We start from the raw sequence: 25,990 nt of genomic DNA on the forward strand, positions 1-25,990 counted from the left end.
TTCATTTTCAACTTCAAATTTATTGAGGCAGTTTATATCAATGTATCCATAAAATAATTCAGAAATAACCCAAGTATACCATTTAAACATCTTCATGATTTATCCATTTACACACTCAGTACACAAACAACCCAGCCTCTGTACAGGTTCATCACATGCAAACCACCCATAAAGACAAAAATTTTAATTAAAAATAAGTCACAACTCAGTGTACTGTTTCAACTGCATCTCCATTTACCAAATGGCACATTGAATATTCTCTAAAATAAGATGTTTTTAACAATCTTGTTAAAAAATTCTTGGGCAAAATATTTCTAGACTTAAAAAACATCAAGATTTTTCAAAACACTCAAGATACTATACAACTTATAATAACCTTGAAATAGGTTTACAAGGTTGTTAACCAAGGTATTTACATACCAAATAATGTAAAGCAAAAAATTGGTATTTCTAATGACCAAAAGGTGATGCATTAAAGATTTATGAAATTAAAATTAAGGCTCTTTGTTATAGTTCTTTATGTAACTTTACATAATAGCCAACTTTGGAAATGTCAGTCTTGCACATTCTTGTCAATCTACTGCGTTTAAAGCAGTAGAGTATATTAAGTATTACTTTGAATAATTACATTGCTACTTCTATGTTCGAGCATGCTTTTGAAACACTGTAATTATGAAATATTTACAATGTGTAGCCTTCAAACTTTATGTAAAAGCACAAGTATGACTGTCTGATTTGAATACAAACAACATACTTGCAAAAACGTTTTTACTTCTCAAAATTAAATGCAAATTACTACAGTCTTAATAAGCAAACCAGCTCTGAGAAGTTTAATGTGTGCCTGAATGTGGACAGTAAAAGTAATGTGAAATTACTCAGACAGTACTGTTTTTCATTTTAGACTGAACTATTCCTTGTATCAGACTGTTTTCTTTAAGCATGTAGAAAAATTAAATATTTTTTTAAAAAAATTATTCCAAGACCTACATATACTTTCTGAGCTATGCCCATAGGTTTCTTGAAAAATCAATACTGTCTAGCAGGTTGTAATGATTGGTCCACAGTTTATTTCAGGATGTGTGTTCAACTAAAAGCAACTTGCTGTTTTTCAATGTCATTTCTCTTAAAAAGCACAGTGATATAAAACACTGAAGACAGAACAAAAAATGGAATGGTAAGCTAAAGATCAAATTCATTAGCCATTTCTCCTACTATATCAAAATTTGTAGTCAGAATTGTCTTTATTGACTTTATTTTTAATTTTTGTACACAAAGAAAAACATGTTCATATCCATCATGAACAAAAACTTAAAAAGGCAGAACTAGAAGACATTTGTGTCCTTCACCAAAGCAAAGCTGTGCTAAAGGTTCCAAACATTTCCATTTTTAAAATAAATATTTTCTTTTTTCATTGTCTACATTCCAGTCTTCAGAATGTCACTGGAAACTGCAGCCTATCATGAAATACACACTTTTAAACAGAGTCCCAGCTCACTGTGTTTGGTAGCTTGCCATACCATATCCAGCTTGGTTAGGTATTACAGGAGCACCTTGTCCCTGGGCAGGTTGAGCACCAAATCCACCCATCCAGGCAGCAGATGGAGATTGGCTTAAAAAGAAACAGAATGGTTAAAAAAAAGGAAAGGGAAAAAAAGAAAAAAAAAAATCATGCAAGCTAGTCAAGTTATTTACAAGACAACAGACTAAAAAAAGAACATAAAAACATGCTTTCTATACTACTGTTCATACCCAAATAGAACCGTTTCTTCCTCTCTTTAATGAGTATTTCAGGTTAAGCGATACAATGCACGATTCTTGAAAATATCATAAGCATTTTAAGAAAAAGAAAAACAAAGCCCCACAAACCTTGGGTACTGGTTGCATAGGACAACCGCCTCCAAAGGCATGTATGTAGGCAGGTGGCTGTAAGTCAACATCAGTGATGCAGAAACGCAAACAATTCCCAACGCCTAATTGGCATGGCTACCAGTGATAGGTTTATCAGGGCTTAATATGTTTAATTGGCAAAAGATAATGAAGAATTATGTAAACAGTTATTTTAAAAGTATGTTAAAACAAAAAGTTGTTGTGAAGACTTCAGTCTTCAAGAGATCAAGTATTAAAAGCCCACCCAGATTCTGAAACTGCACCAGTTAAATGTCAGTATGTAGTTTTTCCTCTCCAGCGTTATGAGCCCTTCTGACAAACACCTGGGCTACCTGGCTCAGACTCTCCAGTATTCATCACCTCAAGCCAGAATTCAGAAAATTTTTAGGTATCAGACAGACCACCATCCAAAACTCTACCACAGAAGTCATCTTTGTGCCTTGAGTCTCAAAACACCCACACACATAAAATGTGCATATCGAGTACACGTCACAGTGACCCAGCCCATTTTTTGGTCCCGGGTACTCATTAAACATAACCTTCAAGCATGCAGGAGTCCACTTAAGGTGTGAAACCTTGTGCAATCCTTGAACCAAATGAGCCTGAAACTCAGATATATAACATTCTTGGAAAATTCTAAAAAATTAAATACAGTTACTCACTCTACTCCAAAACCCTGTTGATTCCATGCTTGGCCATACATTCCATATGATGGTACTTGCCACCCATTAGCCATATATTGACCATATTGTTGTGGATTTCCATATACTTGACTCCATTGCCCCCACTGACTGTAATCCACCTAAGGAGAGAATAATTCACAGTACTTCAGGTTCTACAGATGGATTATGTTCCTTTTGTGCTGCTGAAGGCAAAATTTTTGGCTACATTGATCACAGGGCTAAAACGAGCAATAATGAGATCAGAAAAATACAACATCACTGTGACTTAATTAGAGCCTTGTACTGAAAAACATACTTGTGTGCATTTGAAATACCAAAGAATATTTGGTTGGATAGTCATCTAAGTCTGCAGTTAGTGAACTAGCAAGAATGAGAATTACCTCAGTTTCTCCCTATCTCGACTCATATCCAGAAGACAGTAACAGATATTCCATCAAAATCACTAGCCCAATTTGAGGAACAACTGGAACATAACTGAGACAGAAGATGGAATTTTGTAAGAACTATACCACAAAATTTAGCTATTATAACTGGGAAGGCATTACAGGTATATACACAATTGCTTTGGCAATACAACGAAAAGGTTAAAGCACAGTTACCTGTTGGAAGTTTTTTGTCATATCAGGAGATTCTTTACCCCAATAACATTTAACAACATGTCCTTCAATTGTGGTTCCATTAACTGAAACAATAGCATGTGCTGCACTTTCATGGGTTGAAAATCTAAATGTAAAAACAAACTAATGTTATGCTTTATAGTACTTTCACCTGATTGTTAAAAAACAGTGACTCCATACATACAGGAAATCCAGAGAAAAAGATCTGCTTTCACAGATATTCATCTTCTCAGGTAAAAAGATTGGTGGCCACTTTTAAAAGTTCCAAATTTTTCTATGAACATACGGCAACAGCTTTTAATATATCAGCAGAAGTTCAAACAAGTGAAATTACAGAAAGATTAAACATTACCACATTAACAAAAATCAGAGATTTTCTTTTTTCTCTGTCCATACCTGACAAATGAGTAACCTTTTTCTGGAAACACCCTTATTTCCATAATCTGTCCAAATGGTGAAAAAGTCTGTCTCATAAGTTGATCTACAACATACAATGTTTTTGAATTAGTTACCATTTTGGTGTCCAAAAAGCTTCCATAATAAAAAAAGCAATAAAACAAATCATACCTGTTAGACCAGAGGCAATTCCTCCACAATACACAGTACAATTTTTTGGACTTGACTGATTTACTACATCTTCAAATCTCAATTGTTTTGTATTATCTATAAAGAGAAAAGGCTGTTTTTAAGCAGTAGGCTAACTGTAACCACAGAGTCCCAGATACTTACCTTGTACAAAGTATGAATTCTACATTAAACAAACACATTCGATATTTTATGATAGACCAGTAATGCCACCACTACGTTGAAATAATATACCAAAAAAAATTCTATTCTTTAAGATCTGGAAGTCAAGCTAGATATGTAATTAAGTGACATGATTTTGACAACATTGTTTTATCTCTCCATTGAACAGTGATGTGCAAGAGAGCAAACACAACATAGCATTACTTGAAGGTCTTACTTTCTTGTGTACTTTTGGGGGCTGGTGGTTTCCGTGTTGCCCAGTTAGTTCTGATCTGACGGCCTCCCAACCACTGGCCTCCCATGTGTACAATAGCATTTTCTGCATCCTAAAGAGATTAAAATAAAGATTATAACACATCCAAACAAGAAGTTTGTACAAGTCTACTTCTATGAAAGACCTGGTTGTCAGTTAATTCTGTTGACAAAACCAATTAACAGTACTAAAATTATACGAAATTCAGAACAACCACAGCAAGCAGCCAAAACCGAAGTAACCCGAAGCCAATCAGTTACAGAGTGATTTGGTAAAACCTTCTTCTCATCTCTATTTCCTACACACAGATCAGATGCCAGCTACAATCACACATATATACACCTTCACACAACAAGCATCTGTATTAGAGTATCTGAAGGCTGCGCAAAAAAGTACAAAGGTCATACGGATGCTAGAAGCAATTACTGAAACAAAACAACTATAATTTTAATTATATATATAAAAAAATCAAATTATTTTGCCAACTGACTGTATTAAAAATACAATACAGAAGTATATCTAACAGTAACAGATGACAAGTCAGGAAGAATTTTTAATCATAAAAATCCCTCACTGAAAAATTTCTCAGCTGTAACTCAGGTAATGTTTATACCACGCAGTATGTGTTATTGCATAATAAGATCTGAATGTGTTTTTTCAGAATCTTAATAGGCACTCAACTTAGGCCAAGTTTAGGTAGAAAAATCCTAAGTTTTGGGAAGGCTGAATGGTAGGTACTAAGAACCTGTAATGCTGATACACAAATAGACTGAGCGTATAAGTTTCCTTTTATTTATTACTTGGACACCCCCCACACCATCCTCCCTTCTGCCCTCTGGAGGCATGCAATATATGTCTGAGCATAGACTGCTTTATAAGTTCTCTAAATATTAAAGTCCTTGTATGAACACACAGACAAGAGTCCATGGCCCACGTGGCTTAACTTAGCTTGAGCACGGATTAGAAGACAATCTTTAAGTTCACGTTATAAGCAGAAACTTGTAGTAACAAGGGGTAAATCCGCTAACACTTGCGAGAAGCAAATTTTTCCCCAATCGCTTTGATAGACGAGAGGCACAGGAAATAGTATGTATGTCTGAAATGCTTTTCCAAGGGCACAAAGCTTAAGACAGAAAACACCAAGCACAAGGGACAAAAAGAACACAGGGACAAGTCAAAGGTAAGTGGTTAGCAGTGTCCTGCCTCACACTGAAAGCTTCCAGCTGTAACAGACTCATCTCAAACTCAAATCACTCAGCACCTCTATCCTCCTAAGTTTTAATTACACAGAGTGCTCATTTTGAAGCCAATACATAAATACAAAAAAGAAATTATGAGAGATGACCAGTAAAAAAAAAAAGAGACAAAAACAAACCACCAGACAATAAAAAAAAAGCTTATTCAAGCACCCTTATTCCCAAAAAATAAGTTACAAACTGACTAGGAAAGGAAACTAGCTCTAATCAATCTTGCTGCCAGTCTTGAGGATCATAGCTGTGATGAAAATGGAACAGAACCCATGCCATAACTGTTCCAGTTCAATGTAGAAGTTTAATTTTCTCCTAACTGTGGTGTACATTAAGACCTCAGGCTGGAGTACCTTAAGTCTGGGAGCATATTCCACTTCCCCAAATCTAGCAGGATGACAATAAATGCTGAAAAACAGGCCTAATACTACCAGCTCAGGATGGTCATGCCATAACCCTATAGGTGCAGACACTGGTTGAATGAACAGTAATTAGGATATAAAATTTTAGAAGTACTTTTTAGTATTACATTTAGAATTTATGCATTCATTTTGCAGAATGAATACAGCTTTTAAATTGATGGTTTTATGGCTCAGTCTTCAAAGAATCCAGTAACTCGCATTCCATAAGACCGTTACAACATATCCCTATGGTCACAGAAACCAAATGTAACCATATGATAAGGAAAGAGGGGTACAAGGAAATAAGACATCTATTCCTCTTGCCTATTTGAGCTGCAGCACAAAATAAATGGAGAAATATACTAAATCAAGGCATTCAATTGTAGTGTCTTATGGCATTTGCAAGTCTGAAGAAAAAAAATACCGACTTCTTCTGATTAAGATTCAGATAACTGTTACAGAAGATAGAAAAAGAGTCTTGACATGTAGGACTTAAACAGGCTTATATGCCTAAAATCCTCAACTGTGTTTTTCCTATGCAAAATATTTTAAGGAAAACTGTTTACAAGTTTCCCTATGATATCCTAAATGTATCTCTAAAGACATACAGCTCAATTTTCCCAATAATTTTCAAAAGTTTCTTACGCTGTCGAGCATTTAACTTCAAAAATACCAAGAACTATTTATTGAGTCAATTGTATTGCTATAAATGGTAGGGCATAGCACTATTTTTATCAGTACTATACTGATTAAATCCTACAAATAACACCTTTAGTATCTGTATCAGAAAGGGATACTAGTCACTTGTCAGAAGTGTTTTCCTAAGCATACATTCTCCATTTCCTAAGCATACACACATTATCCATTATGTAACACCATCCAACACAAAACCAAGAACAACTGTCAGTTTAACAATATGCATAAGCAAAATGCTTTAGACATACAGAATCAACTCTTCGCTGCAAATTAATTACTCAATAAAAAGAACCATCTTAGATTTCAAAATGTTCTAACAACTCAAGTGAAGGACCAGCCAAGAGTTTTACCGAGAAGCAGAGCTCAACCAATAAATGCAGCTCTACTTCAGCGTATGGCACACCTGGCTGTGTCCAGGCAAAGACTGAGCTCTGGCATGAACCAAAACCTGACAAAGCCCCGACCCTGGTGCGTAGCATGGCCCTGTGCTCCTTAGGGCCAAGGGCTCCAGGATGTTGCTCTGCAGGGGCTCCTCCCTTAACCTGGGGAACCATGCCGGACCTGGCGCAGTGCCTCAGCCAAGAGACCCAAGGCACAACTGACTGGACTAGGCACCCCACTCGCTGCAGGAGATGGTTCCCTAGACTAAGCTGAACAACCCTAACACACCCAAACAAGCTTTCCATGGTTCAGGAATCTTCTTTCAAAATGCTCTCGAATCTTTTTTTGCAATGTTCTCATAGCACCGCTGCCACCTGAATCGTTTCAATCCTTAACCATAAATAACCGAAGTTTTGACTAAAGTAAATTTGTCCCATATGCGCAAATTTATTTCCCTTGAGAAAGTCTGTTTATATATTCACTGTGTATCAAAGGGGCAAAACTAGAAGTGGAAAACAGGCAATTATTTTAAATCTACATTGTGATTACTCACCAGTTTGTTATAAAAAGATACAAAACCATAGCCTTTTGACTTTCCAGTTGCCATATCTTTAACTACCCGTGCATCCCTGTGAAAAGAAGCACAGCTATATGAGGGTAATATTAACAACCTACAAAATAAAAACTAAAAGGAACCACACACACTGTATTGTGAGCATAATTTTTTCTTATAAATTCAGTTAGCCCTAAAACTACAGTCATTCCTGAACTCTCCCTATTGCTTCTTTACCTGTTAGAAAAAAGCAGTAGGACAAAAAAAATAACATGTAATAAACATGCAACCTATCCACATAACCTATACTGGCTAAAACTAGAAGGTTCAAATTTGAAGTATAAGAGAAACAAAGTTTCCTTTTCTAATATTCTATTGGCTAGGGTCCTCTAAGGTTTACTGTTCTATAAATTACTGTAACAATTCTATCTAATTTACCATGCATTTTCTAAATAGTTAAATGTCTTCTGCCTAGTGATACAAAATATATGAAATATTAAAAAATCGAAAAAGAGGAAAAAATAGGAATTAAAAGGCATACATGGCCTGTTAACAGATTTCTTTATTTTTCTTGGTCAATTCTCTACCATCATTTTGGAGTTTGGGTAGCTGTAAATTTTGAAAAATTGACATTTTCAGAAATTTAAGAAAGGAGAATAAAACTAACAACAATGCTAAGCACACCAGTACGAAAACAACAAATTTACACAGAAATTTTAGTGAGTAAGTTAAAATGATTGGAAATATAGAACTGCACTGAATATAGAATGTTAAAATGTAAATACTAAAATATGTATATATAAATAATGTATAATAAGAATAAATAGAAATGAGAAAAAATCTACAACTGAGTTCCAGTGTGCACAGTTCCTTGCAGTTAGCCTTCAAGATCCTGTCCATTCTTATGAGCAATTCTGCAAAATAACCAGAATGCTATTACTTTTAATTGTGACTTGGACTTTAGAAAAACTGCAGGTCTCAGGTATAAATATAGATTGAGAAACAGAAACCTGAATTATTCTCTTTAAATTGATTTTTAAAACAGTACTACTTACCACATTAAGAGACAAAAAGCAAAGTAAACAAAATAGCAGAGGTAAGAAATAAGATTTATGATTCATTTAAAAATATGCGTACAGAATAAGAGAAAAATAAGAATTTTTTTCTTAGAAATATATTCCTGTAAAGTAGTACAAAAACGTTCATGTGCAACTTTGAAAGATTTTTATAAAGATAAACTGATAAAGATTAACAGACTTTTTTTGTAGCAGTACTCTTAAGGACATACATACTTTAGCACTCAAGGATTCTTGTGACATTAAATAGGTTCAATTAAAACACCAGGTGATTTAGTATCACCTGAATTATCTATGAGAAGTTTAAAGAAACATTCTCTTAACTGGCAGAAATGTGCACATATTGTAAATCCACCATTCTTTCATTTAAATTTTATAATCTTAATTCATCCCCTGTTATCATCCAAAAAAGTAATTTCATTCTCGTATTAGCTTTTTTCAAAACGTTTGCAAGTTATTCAATTAGCTGCTTCATAAAATTATATTCTAATTGCCCAGTTTTCTATACTGCCTATGAAATGCAGTATGAATGCATACAAAATACACTGACGATGCAACATATACCAGTTGTCAAGTCACTAATCTGTACACATTCTGAACAACAAAAAGTCACACTTAGGAACAGTAATTAAATTTTAATAAAAAGTTGAAGGACATTAGCATATAAATTAGGTTAAAAGCACATTGCTTTCAGCAAAACCAGAGCACAATTACATTACTGTATTTACAATCATGATAGATACGGAGATGAAACAATAACTCCCCCCTTTACTGCCCACCCAACATGAGGAAATTAACATCAGAAACATAATATAAAAAGAAATAACATTTCAACTCAGAAACAAATTTTCACTGTCATATTTTCTAACTGATATTGGAAATGTTTATTATGATACTTACGATATTTTACCAAAAGGAGCAAATGCTGACTTGATGTCTTCTGTTGTTATTTCTGGACTTAAATCCCCAACGAACACATGGAAGTGATCTGAAAATAAATAATTTACTAATCAAATATTTAACTGCTATCTAAAATTTCAACTCCTGAGAAAGTGATGCTCTGCACACAGCACTGGGAACCAGGAACGCCCAGGATTCCATTTGATGAGCAGCAGCAATTTAATCTGTCCACTCCAGTTTCCCCAGTTGTAAAGCAGAAACAGAAGAATTAGTTTGCAAAATTCTATTAAACACAAGATGGGAAGGAGAAAAGTTATGTTTAAATGCATTTATGACAAATTATTACCACGTTGTGAAGTATTTGTGTAGAAGTGATACTGTGGCATTACTTTACTTACTGGATGTATCTTTTTTCTGGCTACTTGGTGTTGTTGCCCAGTTTACTTTGACCTCCTGAAAATAAGTATAAGATGTAGTATAAATTCACAACATTCTTACACTTTATAAGTTCATTCAAGGGTGGGTTACAACTGTCAATGTTTACAAGTCATCATTCGATATAAAACATTGTAATAATTAGCACATCACAAACAGTATGTTTCATAAACAAAACTTTTTTAAAAATCAATATTTAAAAATATTATTCTAACAATATTTAAGCTTGGTAAACATCTTCAACAAAATGAATGCCCCACAGTTTTATTAATATTTTTTACACAACCTATATTCCGTAAATCTAAAATTACAATGTAAGCAACTTACCTTTCCCAAAATTTTTCTCCCATTCATAGCAGCTAATGCAGCAGCTGCATCTCTGTGTTCATAAAATTCCACAAAGCAATAAGGGTCATTGCTTGTATGCTGCAAAACAGAAAATCCAACAGAAGAGTTGACCCTTCTGCTATCGGGTTGCTGAGAAGAAAATCCAGGAAAATATATTACTTATAGCTAGAAACTTTAAGAATGATTTGCATTAGATTTATGAAATAGCCTTTGACATTACACTTAAATGCAAGAATTAAGATGGACTTTTTATTAAAGGTCTAGCAATTTCTGATGTGTAGTTTAATTTGTGCGATGGCTCAGTACTTTGTTTACTGAACTAAAAATAACTCAACTACCAGACAAGTGATCTGCAGACTGGATGGAAGCGAGGAAAAAAGGGGAAGAATGGAGAGAAGAACAAAAATGGTCTTCTGCCTCATATATGTACTCAAAGCTTGAAAGGTCTGTTCCCCAGATACATTTTCTTCAATTTTCTCTCTCCTCCTACTTCAGAAGTCTTTCCTTCTACTTGCCTGAAAATCACTAGCAGACAGCAACCTAGAAGTTGTATATTCTGTGTCTCAAGTGAAAAATGTTATACCCAGCAACTGGGAAACATCCCTTTAAAATGACTCAAAATAAATTTCACTGCGGGAAAAGATATTCATCAATTCATTGTTACTCTGTTACATCTTGGGTATAAACTGTTTTTGTAGGATGGCCTATGGAATCACCTTTAAAAATACCGACAAACAAAGCTGACTCAAGTATTAAATGTGCCAGAGTATTAAGTGCAAAGAATGCAAAAGTCTTCAGAAAAGTTGATCAAGTGGAAGTGATGATTAGAATGCCAACTTTAACATTGGATTTACTCTGCCTAAAAGATGTAACGAGTACAAAAACCGGAGCCTTACACCAAAATATCTACATCAACAACTCTGCAGGTACATGGACCAAAAGATGATAAACACTAATATTGAACTAAACAAATAATTTCTCTCATGGACAGGCAAGGGTCTAGCATGTAAAGAAACTGCTTTGGCATCAGTATTCTTGCATATCAACCTCCCCAAGTGTCAGGCAGAGCATAGCTCTAACACAAGTTATAAGTAGGCCTTTACCAGTTTTACTATTTAACTTCTCAGATTTCACACACGCTTATATGGACAAAGAAATTCTAATTCTGGATGGTACATCTTCAAACATAGTTCTGTCTACACCTGAACAAGGGAAGCTATTAAGATCTAACAGTTGAACTGATCACAAGGCCTTTATATACCAAAACGATCAAGTAGTCTGAAATCATCCTTCTAAATACTGTCATTACTAGGTGTCTCTAACTGATGCAAAATGAACAGATGAGAGAAAATATACCTGAGATCATAAAAAAAAAGAGTTTAAGTCACAACAGCCATGCAGTGCTTAAAAGCACATTCACCCCAGATGCCCCAGGAGAGCAAGCCTTAATTCACCCCTCTTCCCATACTACTTTCCCGCTGCAATGAAAACAAGATTTGGGAAACCCATTTAAATGGGATTTTGGGCAGATTTAGTATAGTTTATGCTTCAACTGAAGTAAAATTTTACTTTTAGATCGTGGGGAGGTCTTCTTTAACAGTAAGAACTTTTCTGAGCATGAGAAGAGCCTCTTTTGCAGATGCCCAGATCTTTAGGTGTTCAAAGTATCTGTAAATGCTAGTCATACCACCCCATCACTATTATACACCCCCAAAATAAATACTTGAAATCTCTAAACACTTGGCATGTTCATGTCACATATTCTATAAATGGAAAAGAGAGCAAGCAAACAGTTGATACACCTGGCTAAAGAGGGGGGGGGGGGGGGGGGGAACCACAAAAGTTTTTAGAACATTCAGGTATAAGCTTAACCGATGGTGGTAATAACCACTTAAATGTAACTCAGTGCCTCTGAAAAGTTTACAACACCCTGATGAGAAGGATGGACAGCACGGACAGGTACTCTGACAGTTAAGAGCGCTGTAGCTGCAGGCCAGCTCCGGCCTAGAATCCAACCTGCACTTGCTGACTGCTTGGTGACAGGTGCTGAGGTCAGCCCAGTACGTTCACCTCCGTACGACTGAATACAGCTGCAAGTAGCTTTTTGTTTATCTACTTATTTTATAAAGATGTCTCACTTGTTATTTCTATGCTTATGCAAGATCTTAAAACCACAAAGTCTAAATCAAGGTAAAACGAGTGTTGGAATTTCTCATCTGGTTCTCAAGAAATCAAACTGATGCTAACATCTCTCGATCAGCTGAAGGCTGGAGCAGCAGTACCTTATTTCTGAAGAGCATATGACAATCAAAGCTGTTTCTTCAGAGAAAAACTAACTGTGCTCTGTTATCCTTCTGTTTAGTTATCTTTCTTCAATAAACTTACAGAAAATGTGGCAGAGCTCTTATCTTCACTAAAAAGATTTAATAAAGTGCCAAATGGGAAATTGTTAGTTAAGACAAAGATGAGAAGAAATTAAACAAGCATCAGGTGGATAATAAGCAGCTGAAAAACAAAAAAGCAGTGAGTCACATTGAAAGGAAAAGAATACCACAGAGGAGTTACTAGTAGTGTTCCTAAAGAAGTTTGGTTGCAAGACTTGCCTTTTAATACTTTCAGTAACAATCTTGACAAAAAATTAATGTGACTGTACTCAGGAAATCTGTAATTACAAATTAGTATGAAGCACAAGAGTAGTAAGACGTAGGAAGAGCACACAGAAAACCACAGTTGAAGAGCCAAAGATTAAACCTAGCAAAGGTTCCAATTAGTCCCTGACTGCTCAAAGTTTCAGTTATAAATGCAGAAGGAAGGAAAAATATTAGACAGTGAAAGTCACCTAGGATGCGTCAATGACATGACAGACATAGCTACCGACCCTAAACGTATCACAGTTTAAGTATTTACAACAGAGAAGAAAGTATTAATACTTACCAACACTTTGTACAAAAGACCTTATCTGGAATACTATGGAAATTCTGTCACTTTGTTTCAAGAAAAAATTAATTTAAGAACAGACTGGTGCAACTTGCACTGGCACAGAAGAGTCTCAGGAAGAGTAAAACTTATTTTGAAGGATTTTTTACTTTTCATCCGTAGTGAAGAAGCATTTATTTGAGAGGGAAAAGAATTACTGAGGCTCACGTTCAAATAAAGTGAAAAATGTACAAAATAGCCATGAATAACACTTGAAACAATAAGGTTTCTGATCATCAGAACAATGTGGTTCTGAAAAGAGGGGGTAACAATCTTTTATATGAAAGTGGAATGTCATCATCAGCTGGCAAAAGGTATGGCAGGGCTACAGGCAAAAGTACAGGACTGTATACAACAACAGGTCTCTTCTGCAAAAGGTTATCCCCAAAGCCAGACACAATCAACCTAAAAAACCCACTACCGGTAATGTCAAAAGAAGCCCCCAACTCCATTTATTTTGCACAACTTTATCCTAAGTTACTTTATATTTGCTACCCCCCCGGATGTGGAAGGCCTTACCTCTGTTATCATTTTACAGCTTTTGCATGGTCCAATCTGGCTGAATAACTGAAGTATAAGAACTTCAGTCACATCTCTGGAGAGGTTTCCTACATAGCTACACAAGGAAACAAAAAACCAACATTTTAAACCAGAAATTTTCATCTTTTCAGATGTAATTTAAAATCTTAAATGACTATGAAAAATCTCCCTTTAAATATCCCAGGTATCTTAAAGGCAGTGTTTAGAAATTTCATGGTATTGTTTTAATGCAGCATTCATGGAGCTTCTAAATTATAAAGTTGGCCGCACAACTGAGAACATGAAGCTTGATTCAGACATAATACTGGACACTGATATCTAGTGCCAATCATTTCTTTGGCAGAGAACTAACTGTCCAAAGCAGGAAGAACATTGCTCGAGAATACTGGGTAGAACAAGCAACCAACTGGGCAAAGATGTTTTAAGTTGCACTTCCCACTGAGCATCTAATCAAGACTACTTCCGAATTTGGGTACGAACCCACATCGAACTCCTCTTAGTTCAGTAGTAGCTAACAGACATAAACTGTGCTGCCTTGCAAGCGACCAACTCAATTTTCCTGTTTTCCTGAACATTTGGAAAACCAGCCCACTCACCAATAGGCAAGGCAATTTATGCAGCATTATGCCATCGGAATGCTCTGCACAGCATCTATATCAACAGCTACCACCTCCCTAAAGCTCCCCAAAATTCTGGCAGTGTTATTTTAATATCACCCATACTTCCTGATTTTTTTTATTTATAAAACTTTAGAAATAATTCCAAGTTTTGAAATACCTATCAAGTTCAGATAGAGTCCTAGATTTACCCAGATAGCCAGAAATCCAATAGCAGAGTTGTAGAACTACTTCTAGATACTCTATGCTACACTTTACACTCGCAAAAAGTAAAACCAGGTCACAGAGATGGCTGAGAAAGTCATGAATGCAAAGCTTAATTCTAAAAAAAGTGACTTATTTGTAATCAAATTGTAAACAAAGTGATCAGTTAGGAGAAAGGCTTGCTACAGCAACAAAACTCAGAAGCACAGGGACATTCATTATCTTTACAAATAAGCCTGTCAAGACAAAGTATTCAAATGCAACCAATAACAGGAGCAGAACTTCTGTGATTTAGCTGTTGAAACAATATACATTTTATTCATTTTACTCTGATCTATTGCAGAATGTCATAATACTAACTAAACATAAACTAAAGTCAGTCTGAGCTGCTAATACACTACAGTGAACATATACGTGAAGCAGCATTTCTTAGTCTATGGATAGGCCAAATTCTTTTGAGTACAGCAATTTAAGTGCACACTTTTGCTTAATGGACATCCCTTTAAAATTTTTGAAAAGTAATTTCTGTGCTTGACAACTAGACTTTCATCTAGCTTCAACAAAATTAAAATGGACACAGTAAAGAAGTTAAAAACTGTAGAATTCTGTACGACCTGTTACAGGACAAATCGCCCATCTCACTGACTCCTCAATTCTCTGTTCTGAAAACTTAGCAGTTAAACATTTATCCGTACCTTCTTTCTGAAACCTTAACTAAATTTTTGTTAATCATTCACCAAGATTAAACTGTAAATCACTAATAGTTTTAAATGGAAATACTAACTTTTGCAGACACTACTAAAATCAGATGGAAAATATAATTACAAGTAGGAATTCCCACATAAATTGTCAGTACTGCTGTGAACTTATTACTAGTACTTGTTTCCTTTGTATGTTGTAGAACAGTATTAGTTAACACCATGCCTTAACAGCATACTGATATAAGCACCTGTCTGGTAGCACTGACATGAAATTAAACACACTGAAGTCCTATTTCCATTATTTCTACTGCAAAATCAGATACAGTAAGGAGCAAATTAACACTATAGGAAAACAGAATCTCAACCTCTTTTGCATAACATTAATATGCATTTTGGAAATGCAAGAACTCTGAAAAGCATTATGAAGAATTCCTCTTAGTCTGACAAAAAAAAAAAAAGACAGGAAAAGTCATTCCTTAGAAATCTATTCCAATTAAGGTAAGATAAGTTACACTAAGTGCTAGAAGAGATACTAGGTGGTTTTCCAATACCACTATGTCTTCATCAAAACAGTTGTGAGTGAGAATGTCGCATTATAAACTTTAGCTATGAAACAGGTTGCCTCTTCATAAAAATCAGCAGTGTAATTCTGGACCACCTGATTGCTAGATTCAAATAGGGTGTAAACTCCTACTGGTCCATTAATTCTCTAAATGTATATGATAAATACTGCCTTGATGTTTAATATTACCATAGTCAGAAGGCATTAATACCTTTCACAAGTTGCTAACACTCTGAAACTTGAGTAATACACTGAGAATACTTCACAATAAAAGGTTCATGTAACAAGGACATCCAGGGAGAACCAAATCTCTTGAACTGCATGGAAAATAAGGGAATACAAACCTCTACAAGTTTGAAACAATACACTAAAAAATATGACTTGATGGTTACTTTCATGTCTTGAAGTAGGTTGCAGTAACATTACCTCCTTCTGTACAGTTAAAGATGACTTAAAAAAAAAAAACCATACAAGGAAACATCTGCAGTGTACAGCATTTGAATACTATATAACTAAGAAATATATTCAACACATTAGGAACAGAAACCTTACCTTCTGGAAACACAAAACTTTCCTCAGCTGATGCTAATCACCTGCCACACATAGCCAGCCTATTGGTGCACCCAGTTTTCCCCTTTCTAGCTCAATTTATACATGATATAACACAACATAGTATTTTCTATTCTACTTTATGAAACCAAAATAAGCAGAATCACACCTCAAGAAAACATACAGCTTTTAACATGCAATTGCATGGTATTTCAGTCTTTTTGTTACACTCTAGAGGATATATTATTCAAACTTTTAAAAAATTATAAAACCCAACAGAGAAGAAGCACTTACTATACTTTTATAGGCTGTTGTCTTGGTTAATGTGACAGGGCAGCAAAAGTTGTGGCTTTTTGCATACAGGCAATAGTGTTTGTTCCCTTCTGCAAGTTTGAAGCACTTAAATACCAATTAATAAGCACATACAAAAAAACCCCGAACCATATATATATATATCTCCTGATATAGATTGCAATATATTACACTTTTGAATGCTTCTGACAACACAAAGAATAACAAACTGTATTTGAAATTCAGAGATCTTGTAGAATTATCTAAAGAATAAAAGAAGCACATATCAGCAAGTAATGAGTTTTAGAATTAAACTCTTTGGCTTGAACAGAAAAATCCTCTTTGTGAAGGTAAACAGGTTTTTATTGTATCCTAGACAGGTAGGGAAGAAAGGGACATTTACAGCCACTACTTTTAGGTCCACACAACTCCCCTATGTACTATTTGTTATGTAAAGATAGTAAATATGTTTTCACACTCACACAGACAACATGCAAGAAACAGCAGATTCCATATTTGAATGAAGAAAGTATGATAAGCAGTAAGGTAACTGATGTGGTGAAAAGCCTATAAAAATTCTAGTAGCATCTCTGCCTTAGTGCTAGTGAGCTACTGGAAATAAAATGATACCAAGAAAAATCCACTCTGTAGCCTCCACTAGCAGACAATATTCTCTACAAGAGAACTAAACTGAAAGGAAGTGTAAGAGAAGCAAATCCCACTCCCGGTTCACAGCTGAAGTCTTACCTGCGCACTCTACCCAAATTCCATGACACTTATAAGAGGGCAAAGCTAACGATATAACAACTTGTAGGTATTCAGTGACTGTTCACAAACTTTCTTCTAAAACTATTAATAAGAACATACAAATTTGGCACTTTTCTTCTGGTTATCAGCAACAGCTGAGAATATTAGCAACACATTAGATTTCAGATAGTTTAGTTTCCACTTTAAAGTAGAAACAGGACTTTGATACAGCTTGTGATGGAAGGAGATCTGACAGTACTCAGAAAACAGAGCTTTCAAGTGTTCTATTAAAAAAAACAAACAACCCAAACCAAAAAGACCCCACCAAACAGAAGCACAGAGCTCATTTTAGGACCAGGTAAAAAATTACACGTTGTGCATTTTCTGTATCACATTTGAATTGAGGGGTGTGACAAATCCTGCAAAAAGGCCTCTCTTTCTCAAGCTATCTTCAAATTGTTTAGAGCAATAAGGAAAACTTTTTGGCAGAAAACACTGAATGTTATTCTTCACATTTCTATAACAGCCTACTAGTTATGAAATGTGAGAAATAAAAATGCAAATGGTGTCTATTTTCTATATTAAGCCTCAGAAAATATTTTGAATTCTCAGAGGTTCATGACCGACTTATCATGACTGAAAACAACATAACAGCCCTGTAAGTACTGCAAATGGAAACAATTATTATTTCTGAGATATTTAAGATGGACATAAATGTTAGATGAACAGTGGTTAAGTGTGTTTTTCTTTTTATAATTAAAAAAATTGCTTACAAGTGTTAAAAAAGAAACCTCCTTCCTAACCTACAGGCTGTTTTTCTTTCCTGACGGAATAAATGAAATACCAAAGACATTCATAAGGTATCACTTAAACTATCAAGCAAGTGCTTAGGCAGGTGGTCAAATAGCTACAGAAACAATTTGTTCTTCACTTACTTGCCCCCGCTAAAAACAAACAGAAACAAGGAGTTCAACTTACAATAGTATTAGTTGTTCTTGGGGGCCAGTGAGTTTTATTTATATGAGAGATCATAACTGCTATACATGAAAAATATTACCCAGGATAATAATCTTTAAAACACAACTTGCAATTCTGAATTTAAAAATACTTCAGATAAAAGTGCGTACAAGAGGGAGGTGTAAGAAACGCTACAGCAAAATTTTTGTGTTCTATGAGAACAGCCCTCAAATAATTACAGGAAAGGAACCCTACGTGACTGTGGTCACTACAAAACTACCAGGAAATTAATGTATATGCTGTTTATTAGTTCGACAAATTAAACAGTCACATGTGTGCAATAAAACATCTTGGGCAGCTGCAGAGATGCCATTTCAGACATCTTGGTACAAACGTAATTTCTTCCTTGTCAGGGACTATGGGCTAAGTCAGGTCATCAATGGATGCGTTAGTAAGAAGATCCCACTCCCAACGTAGCACCAAAACTAGTTAGCAGTAAAAAGCATTTTAAAACTTAGTCTAGATATAAAAGAACACTTTAAAACTTAGTCTAGACATAGCACTTATTTTAAAAAAAGACCCAGGAAGAGAAGAACCTTGAAAATAAAGCTGAGTAAAAACGCTGTGTAACTTTGCCCTTTTCCCTCCTCTCACTCTAAAGCAACACTCTGAAAACTACATCCACTATCAGGGCCAAGTAAACTCAAACCATTTGGGGAGTCAACAGAAAAAGCATTTAAGATATGGTTATTTAAACTATTCATCTTAGGGAGCACGGACTGAGTAAGTACTTATACTACACCATAAACAAGTTAAAAGAACTTTTGCAACATAGCAAGGAGAAAAAACACAAATTGCCTTGAAAAGCCCTAAATGCCAAGTCATCATTTTGGTAGTGGAACCAAAATTCAGGGATGTTTTACTCTGTTTCAGTAGTTTCTTTAAAGTGGCCTTCAGTCCAAATTATCTTGGAAAGCCTTTCTGAAGGCTGCTGTCCCAAAAACTAAACAGACAAAGATTTCATTTGCACTGTCTTGAGCTGTGTTTCTCATATGGGCAGCCTGAACGCTGCACTGCTGGGACTGCCTTTCTTATGTGGACGGCCCGAACACTAAACTGTTCATACCGCACGTAACATCTTTTGGCAACTGGAAACTGAAAACCTATGAACTAGTTATAATAATCAACAACAGAATTATGTGCTCTCAAGTGCCTGACCATACATACTAGCCCCCCGCTCCTCCCCACCCCCCCCAAGTAATAGGACAAAGAAAACCCATCAAAACCATACCTGCAGAGTCGAAAAGAACTCAACAGCAACCAAAAAACTCTCAAATTTATATTTTTAAACAGAAAACAGATGACAGCCAGCAACTAACTAAACACTGCCTAGAGAGACACGGCCGACACACAGTTATTCCTTTTGCCAGGGCCCAAGAGACTGCTATTGAGCCACACTATAACATTAACTGGAGGGAAAAACAATTTTTCCTATCTGCCCGCTCCAGAGAGTCTCGCTTTGCGGCGATCCCCATCCCACCCACCGCAGGGAGAACACAAAGAACTTCCCTAACGCCGGCCCCGCTCTGAGGGGGACCCTCGGGCCGGGCGACCCGGCCCCGGGAAAGGCTCGTCCCCGCAGGCCGGGCAAGCGGGGCTGCCCCCCCCCCCCCTCACCCCCGGCACTGGATATGGACCGAGTTACACCCCGAGCCCCCTCGCCAGCACGTCGGCAGCCCCGGTTTCCCCCGCTTTCGCCCCGAATCGGTGCCACGCCAAGCCTGCGCCCTCCCAGTCCCCGCCGCTGGCAGCTGCGCTCTCCCGCGCCGCCCGGTCTCCTCTCCCCTCCCCTCGGCCAGCTCCGGACCCCGCTCCCCGTCCCTCCCTCACACTCTGTCTCCTCAAGCACCCTCCGCTCCGCTCCCGCCCGCCGCCTCCCCGCGCTCCCCCGGGACCCCCGAGCCCGCCGCCCCGGCCCCACTCCCCCTCGCTTCTCCACGCACCCGCCCGGCCCGCGCCTCCCCGCCCCCACCGCGGCCCGGCCACGCACGCCTCCGGGAGCGCATCCCCCTCCCCGCCTCGCCCCGCCGCCGGCCCGGCCCTCTCCGCCCCTCTCCGCCCAGGGCCCGCCGGGGATCACTCCCCACCCCCGGAGCACACCCCCCGCCCCCCCCTCAGCCCCGCGGCTCCCCCGCGGTCCCCTCCCCACTCACAGGGTCCTGGGCTGCCCGTCGTCTTCCATAATGGTGGGCGAGCGCCGCTCTCAGCCGCACCCGGGGGCAGCGCCGGAGGGGGGCTCCGCCGCGCAGGGAGGCGAAGGGAAGGTGAGGGTGAGGGCCCCGGCTCCCCCCGCTCCGTCTCGCCCCCTCGCCAGGTCCCGACACCGCAGCCCGAACAGGAGAGGGAAGAAGCACCACAAAATGGCCGCCGCCACCAGACACTCAGGAAGCCGCGCTCTGCGCAGCCGCGCCCCGCCGGCCCGCTCCCTCTCGGACCGGATTCTCCTTCCCGGTCCCCGCCGCCGCGCCGCGGAGCGCGCTGGGGATCGTAGGCGCTGAGGGGCAGAGCGCGGCGGGGCGGCGAGCGGGGCCCACCGGCCTCCTGGGCGCTGTAGTCCTCACGGCCGCGCACCGCGCCGCGGGCCCGCGGGGAAGAAACTACCGCTCCCGGCGTGCCTGGCGGGGGTCGGCCGGGCGGCGCGGCGGCCCGCGGCCCTCCCCGCAGCGGGGGGCCGGGCCCGGGCGGCCGCGGATTGGCCGCCGGCAGCCCGGGAAGATTCGCTTCTCCGCGCCGCCGCCTCCCGCCAGCGCCGGGGCCGAGCGGGGCAGGGCCCGGGGCCGGTCGCGGTCGCCGGCGGCGCTCGGGAGCAGCTGGGTACAGGCCCGTGCTGCGCCCCAGCCCCCGGAGGTTTCCCTGCGGTGGGGGAGCGCCCGCCGGAGGCTGCGCTGAAGCGTGGCGGGGGGGTGTGCGGGAAGGGCGAATAAAGCGAGCTGACACCCCTCTGGGGCTCAGCCTGGAAATATTTGTTGTATTGCCGTGTGCGTGCCTGCGGGCAGGCTGGTCTGTGCTAGCACACGTTACTGCATGTCGCGTTCACCAGCAAACGGTATGATTTTATGTACTGTCCACACAGGCTACCGATCATACAGCCTGGCTGTCCTCAACCCCACAGCGCAGAAGTACCGTATCGGTTAACTGTCAAGATTATGAGATGTGCAACGCTTGAGGGGCTCCCCGAGAGCAGAGGTGATGGGGAAGGAGCCCTGTCCATCTCCGTGTACCCCATAACAGGCGTTAGAGGAAGGGCACGATTTCTGTGTACTGTTTGGGACCGTGGCACCAAGCTCTATCATAGGCACAGAAGAAAGCGCCATTAATTAGCACTTAGAACCCCGAGCAGAGGTGGTATCACTGAGCAGAACTAGGTGCCAGCAGCTGGACTCAGGAAAAGTGACAAGAGAGCAATGACAATATCTCAGAGTAATTTCGAAGGAAGGAGCCTTGTGCATTATCATCCTTCATCAGCAATTTCAGCAGAGGCATCGACCAATGGTTTCTGGAAACTCCTCCTGGAAGTGCTCTCCTTTTTACATCAAACATAAAAATCGTTGCTAACATCATTGTTACAAAAAAAGGTTTAATAGAAGAATTTTTATGGTAACTTTTCTTTAGCTAGTGAGAAGTTAAGTTAGGAATTGTGAGTGAGGAAATGGATCAGAATAGCTCTGCATAGGCAGAGAATGAGTATCCTCACACGCAGTTACTGCAGAATAATCACAGCACTCTTACTCTGGAAGAAATTCAATTTGTATACATACTGAATATTCAAGTACTCTTAAATACTCTCCCTCTTCCAAAATTGTAACATCGTGGAGAAAACTGCCTATATACTTATCAAACTAGATATTTTCATGCCTGCTGCTCACACAGTAATGTTTGCCTATCTTTAACTTAAACACGCAAAACTGTTGCCAAGCATATATTTCTGGAAGAAGCTATTCTAGCTCGCAGATGCAGATATAGGTGGCTTAAATAACTTTTTAAAATGTATTAAAAACACAGAAGGTTGAATACATAAGGAATTACTGGAATACTCTAACCATGGGTTTTGAATAGCCAAAGATCTGCATATAAAGAATCTGCATATCCAGCAGGGATCAAACACTTTTTTGTCAGATACTGCCACTGGCAACGGCAGTAGAAGGAGGCACAAACAACAGGGAGAGAGGTGGTGTGTAACGGTGGTGGGGGCAAACACCAGCTGCATATCGCTTTGAAGTGGCCTGCATAGTGCCCTGCGTATGCCTGAGTCTGAGACCTAATATAAAACACGTATTTCTATAGCATGGACAAAACTGACTCCTGATGCAAACCATCTGTGTGGCTTGCAGGAGCGCCTGCACGGGAAGCTGCAAATTAACCAACAGCACAGCAGGAGTTTGCACTGCTCTGTAGGTCCCATAAAATTCGCTATTGGATCTGTGTGATCCATACCGGGCAGACTGAAGTCTTGGCACAGCATATGCAGATTAGCAATGCCTCCTGGGAAAGTCAGTGGGCTAAAAAAGTGAATGATACACATCTATACAAATAATTTAATTCCATGTACTACTCTGAGAAGAGATACTTGATTTACAGGAGCAATGTAAAACAATCATGAGAGACATGTAGTTTTGTAAAGATTATGATACCATAATATTTTAAATATTCTGCCATACACAAAATGACCAGCTATATCCAAAACCCCATCAAAACAGCACTAAATATTATTTCTCTCTTCCCTTAAAAAATGTTGCACTAAAGCTTTAATAAAGTTTCCCACACACTGTCATCAGTTCATGCCCTTTAAACCTTGTTTTTCTCTGCTTTTTTTCCCCCCACAATTGCCTGGGAAACTTTTTAAAAAAGTATCAAGTGCGAAAGGTCATGCCAGAAGATATGTCTGGATATATATACTTTTTTAATATATATCTCTCTCCAGATCAGTAAGTGAAATTATTTATTTCACATGTTTGGTTATTTGGCCTATAGGCAGTAAATCACAGGCACTCTCTGAGTGTTATGATAGTTTCCAGTGTTTATAGCTACAAGAGATGATGCAGCATGACAGATGAGGTGCTGCGAGACAGAATGGCATTATGGTGCCCATTACTGTCTAGCATCAATAATGTGCATCACTGTCATAACTGCCAAGACCCTGGTTGTTTAATGCAGGAATAAAAAAATATTTTTTTTAAATGCAGGAAAAATTAGTTCCTGAGTTCAAGCTTCACAGATTGTATGAATCAAAACTTACAGCACTGGTGCTTCTATTTTATTTTGTTAGTCATTTGAGAGTGTAGGAACGTTATGAAAAGCTGATAATGGAGGTAATTTGTGCCAAATGACTCCAAAATGAATGAGTACAAAAAATGCTTTCTCAAGCACAAGAATGTGGTTTCTTAAACCACAGCATGCTTTTTCATCCATGAAACCAAAGAGGCCTTTGGTAGGAACACAGAATCAGTTTCTTACACCAGTCCAGAGTGTCGCAGAAAACCTTCCACAAAGCTGAGAGCAAGGTGAAGGAAATGGCTGAACAATTTACTAGAAAATGAAACATCAGTTGACACAAAAATTGTCTTCTTGACATGAGTTTAAACAGCAACTAAGTTTCATTTCGGTTTCAGAGATAGGTAAAGTCCCTGCAACTTGCAGACAAAAAGTGGGTGTACATTTAGTTACATCAACATCCAAGGAGTGAAGCACTTTATAAAGCAATTATACACTGACTTAGAAATCTTCTCAAAGTACGGACTGAAAGCTAAGTTTTTCTACCTGCTTTAAAGACTGACAGATCTGCAGTACTCTGGGTGTTGGGTAGCATTGATCCCAGGAGAACATCTCTGGAAACACTGCTTTGCCGTTATGTTTTCCCATTAACAAGTAGAGATTTGTTAATTAGCATGTCTTAATCTGTTTGATATGTACCTTGATGCCTTTCTATAGCTCTAATTTGCTAAACAGAATGCCATTTAGTGTTATGGAAAGACAGTAATTCATTAAGTACAATGGCCCATTTTATGTCTGCAGATATTTTTATCAACCAAAGCAGCAACCTCCTTAAAAAATGCTCTAAGGACTATTGACTAGGTTTACGTTCCATACAACTACTTTTTAGGCACTGAATCCTAAGCAGCTGGGAGAAGTCTCACAATTGCTAGCGCTTGTTCTTGGGGGAACTTCAACTTACCAGATGTCTGCTGGAAATACCATACAGCAGAGAGGAAACAGTCCAGGAGGTTCCTGGAGTATGTGGAAGAGACCTTCCTGACACGGCTGGTGGGGGAGCCAACTAGGGAAGGTGACCTGCTGGATCTGTTGTTTGTGAACAGAGAAGGGCTTGTGGGTGATGGGATGGTTGGAGGCTGTCTTGGGCATAGTGACCATGAAATGATAGAGTTTTTGATTCTCAGAGAAGTAAGGAGGGGGGTCAGCAGAACTGCCACCTTGGACTTCTGAGGGCAGACTTTGGCCTGTTTAGGGGCCTGGTTGACAGAGTCCCTTGAGAGGCAGTCCTGAAAGGGAAAGGACTCCAGGAAGGCTTCATGAAGGAAATATTAAAGGCGCAGGAGCAGGCCGTCCCCATGTGCCAGAAGATGAGCCAGCAGGGAATAAGACCAGCCTGGCTGACCAGAGAGCTTTGGCTGGAACTCAGGGAAAAAATGGAGTTTATGACCTTTGGAAAAAGGGGTAGGCAACTCAGGAGGACTGTAAGCATGTTGTGAGGTTATGCAGGGAGAAAATTAGAAGGGCCAAAGCCCAGCTAGAACTTAATATCGCTATTGCTATAAAAGACAATAAAAAATGTTTCTATAAATACAGTAGCAACAAAAGGAGGGCTAAGGAGAATTTCCATCCTTCATTGGATGTGGGGTGAAACATAGTGACAAAGGATGAGGAAAAGACTGAGGTACTTAATATCTTCTTTGCCTCAGCCTTTAATAGTAAGACCAGTTGTTCTTGGGGTACCCAGCCCCCTGAGCTGTAAGACAGTGATAGGGAAATGGTTAGTGACCTGCTACACCACTTAGACACACACAAGTCCATGAGGCTGGATGAGATCCACCCAAGCGTACTGAGGGAGCTGGCAGAAGTGCTCACCAAGCCACTTCCAATCATCTATCAGCAATCCTGGCTAACCGGGGACATCCCAGTTGGCAGGCAGTTAACCAATGTGATGCCTGTCTACAAAAAGGGTCAGAAGGAGGATCTGGCCTGTCAGCCTGACCTTGGTGCCAGGGAAGCTTATGGAGCAGATCATCCTGAGTGCCATCAAGTAGCAAGTACAGGACAACCAGGTGATCAGGCCCAGTCAACGTGGGTTTATGAAAGACAGGTCCTGCCTGACTAACCTGATCTCCTTCTATGACAAGGTGACCTGCTTAGTGGATGAGGGAAAGGCTGTGGATGATGTTTACCTGGACTTTAGTAAAGTCTTTTACACCATTTCTCACAGCATTTGCCTGGAGAAACTGACTGCTCCTGGCTTGGACAGATCTACTCTTCGCTGAGTAAAAAACTGTCTGGATGGCCAAGTCCAAAGAGTTGTGGTGAATGGAGTGAAATCCAGTTGGCACTGG

At 39.1% G+C, this 25,990-nt stretch overlaps 1 protein-coding gene across 5 annotated transcripts; it reads right to left on the minus strand.

Moving 5' to 3' along the window:
- Positions 1-20,915, minus strand: TIAL1 (TIA1 cytotoxic granule associated RNA binding protein like 1). 5 transcript variants are annotated; one of them, XM_074831400.1, is made up of 12 exons: positions 20,582-20,915; positions 13,720-13,816; positions 10,204-10,353; positions 9,840-9,894; positions 9,442-9,529; positions 7,466-7,541; positions 4,152-4,260; positions 3,755-3,850; positions 3,584-3,668; positions 3,170-3,293; positions 2,550-2,689; positions 1-1,609 (listed from the first exon to the last, which is right to left on the minus strand). In XM_074831400.1, exons 1-12 carry the CDS (start codon positions 20,608-20,610, stop codon positions 1,492-1,494), a joined length of 1,167 nt encoding a protein of 388 aa, XP_074687501.1. In that variant the 5' UTR covers positions 20,611-20,915; the 3' UTR covers positions 1-1,491. The 5 variants fall into 5 exon arrangements, with proteins under 5 accessions (XP_074687501.1, XP_074687502.1, XP_074687503.1 ...); XM_074831401.1 differs by having other exon boundaries at positions 10,204-10,302; positions 20,582-20,911; XM_074831402.1 differs by lacking the exon at positions 20,582-20,915 and adding an exon at positions 16,668-17,377.
- Positions 20,916-25,990: the final 5,075 nt, after the last annotated feature.

This window comes from Strix aluco, chromosome 7 (genome assembly GCF_031877795.1).
Source record: "Strix aluco isolate bStrAlu1 chromosome 7, bStrAlu1.hap1, whole genome shotgun sequence".
Lineage (NCBI taxonomy): Eukaryota > Metazoa > Chordata > Aves > Strigiformes > Strigidae > Strix > Strix aluco.

Excerpts from the sequence above, each read along its gene's own strand:
- TIAL1 (XM_074831400.1), bottom strand. The coding sequence starts at position 20,610 with ATGGAAGACGACGGGCAGCCCAGGACCCT. Across the intron at positions 9,530-9,839 it reads CCAGAAAAAAGATACATCCA|ATCACTTCCATGTGTTCGTT; the intron begins GTAAGTAAAGTA and ends ATTTATTTTCAG. Across the intron at positions 3,294-3,583 it reads AAAGGTTACTCATTTGTCAG|ATTTTCAACCCATGAAAGTG; the intron begins GTATGGACAGAG and ends TTTTACATTTAG.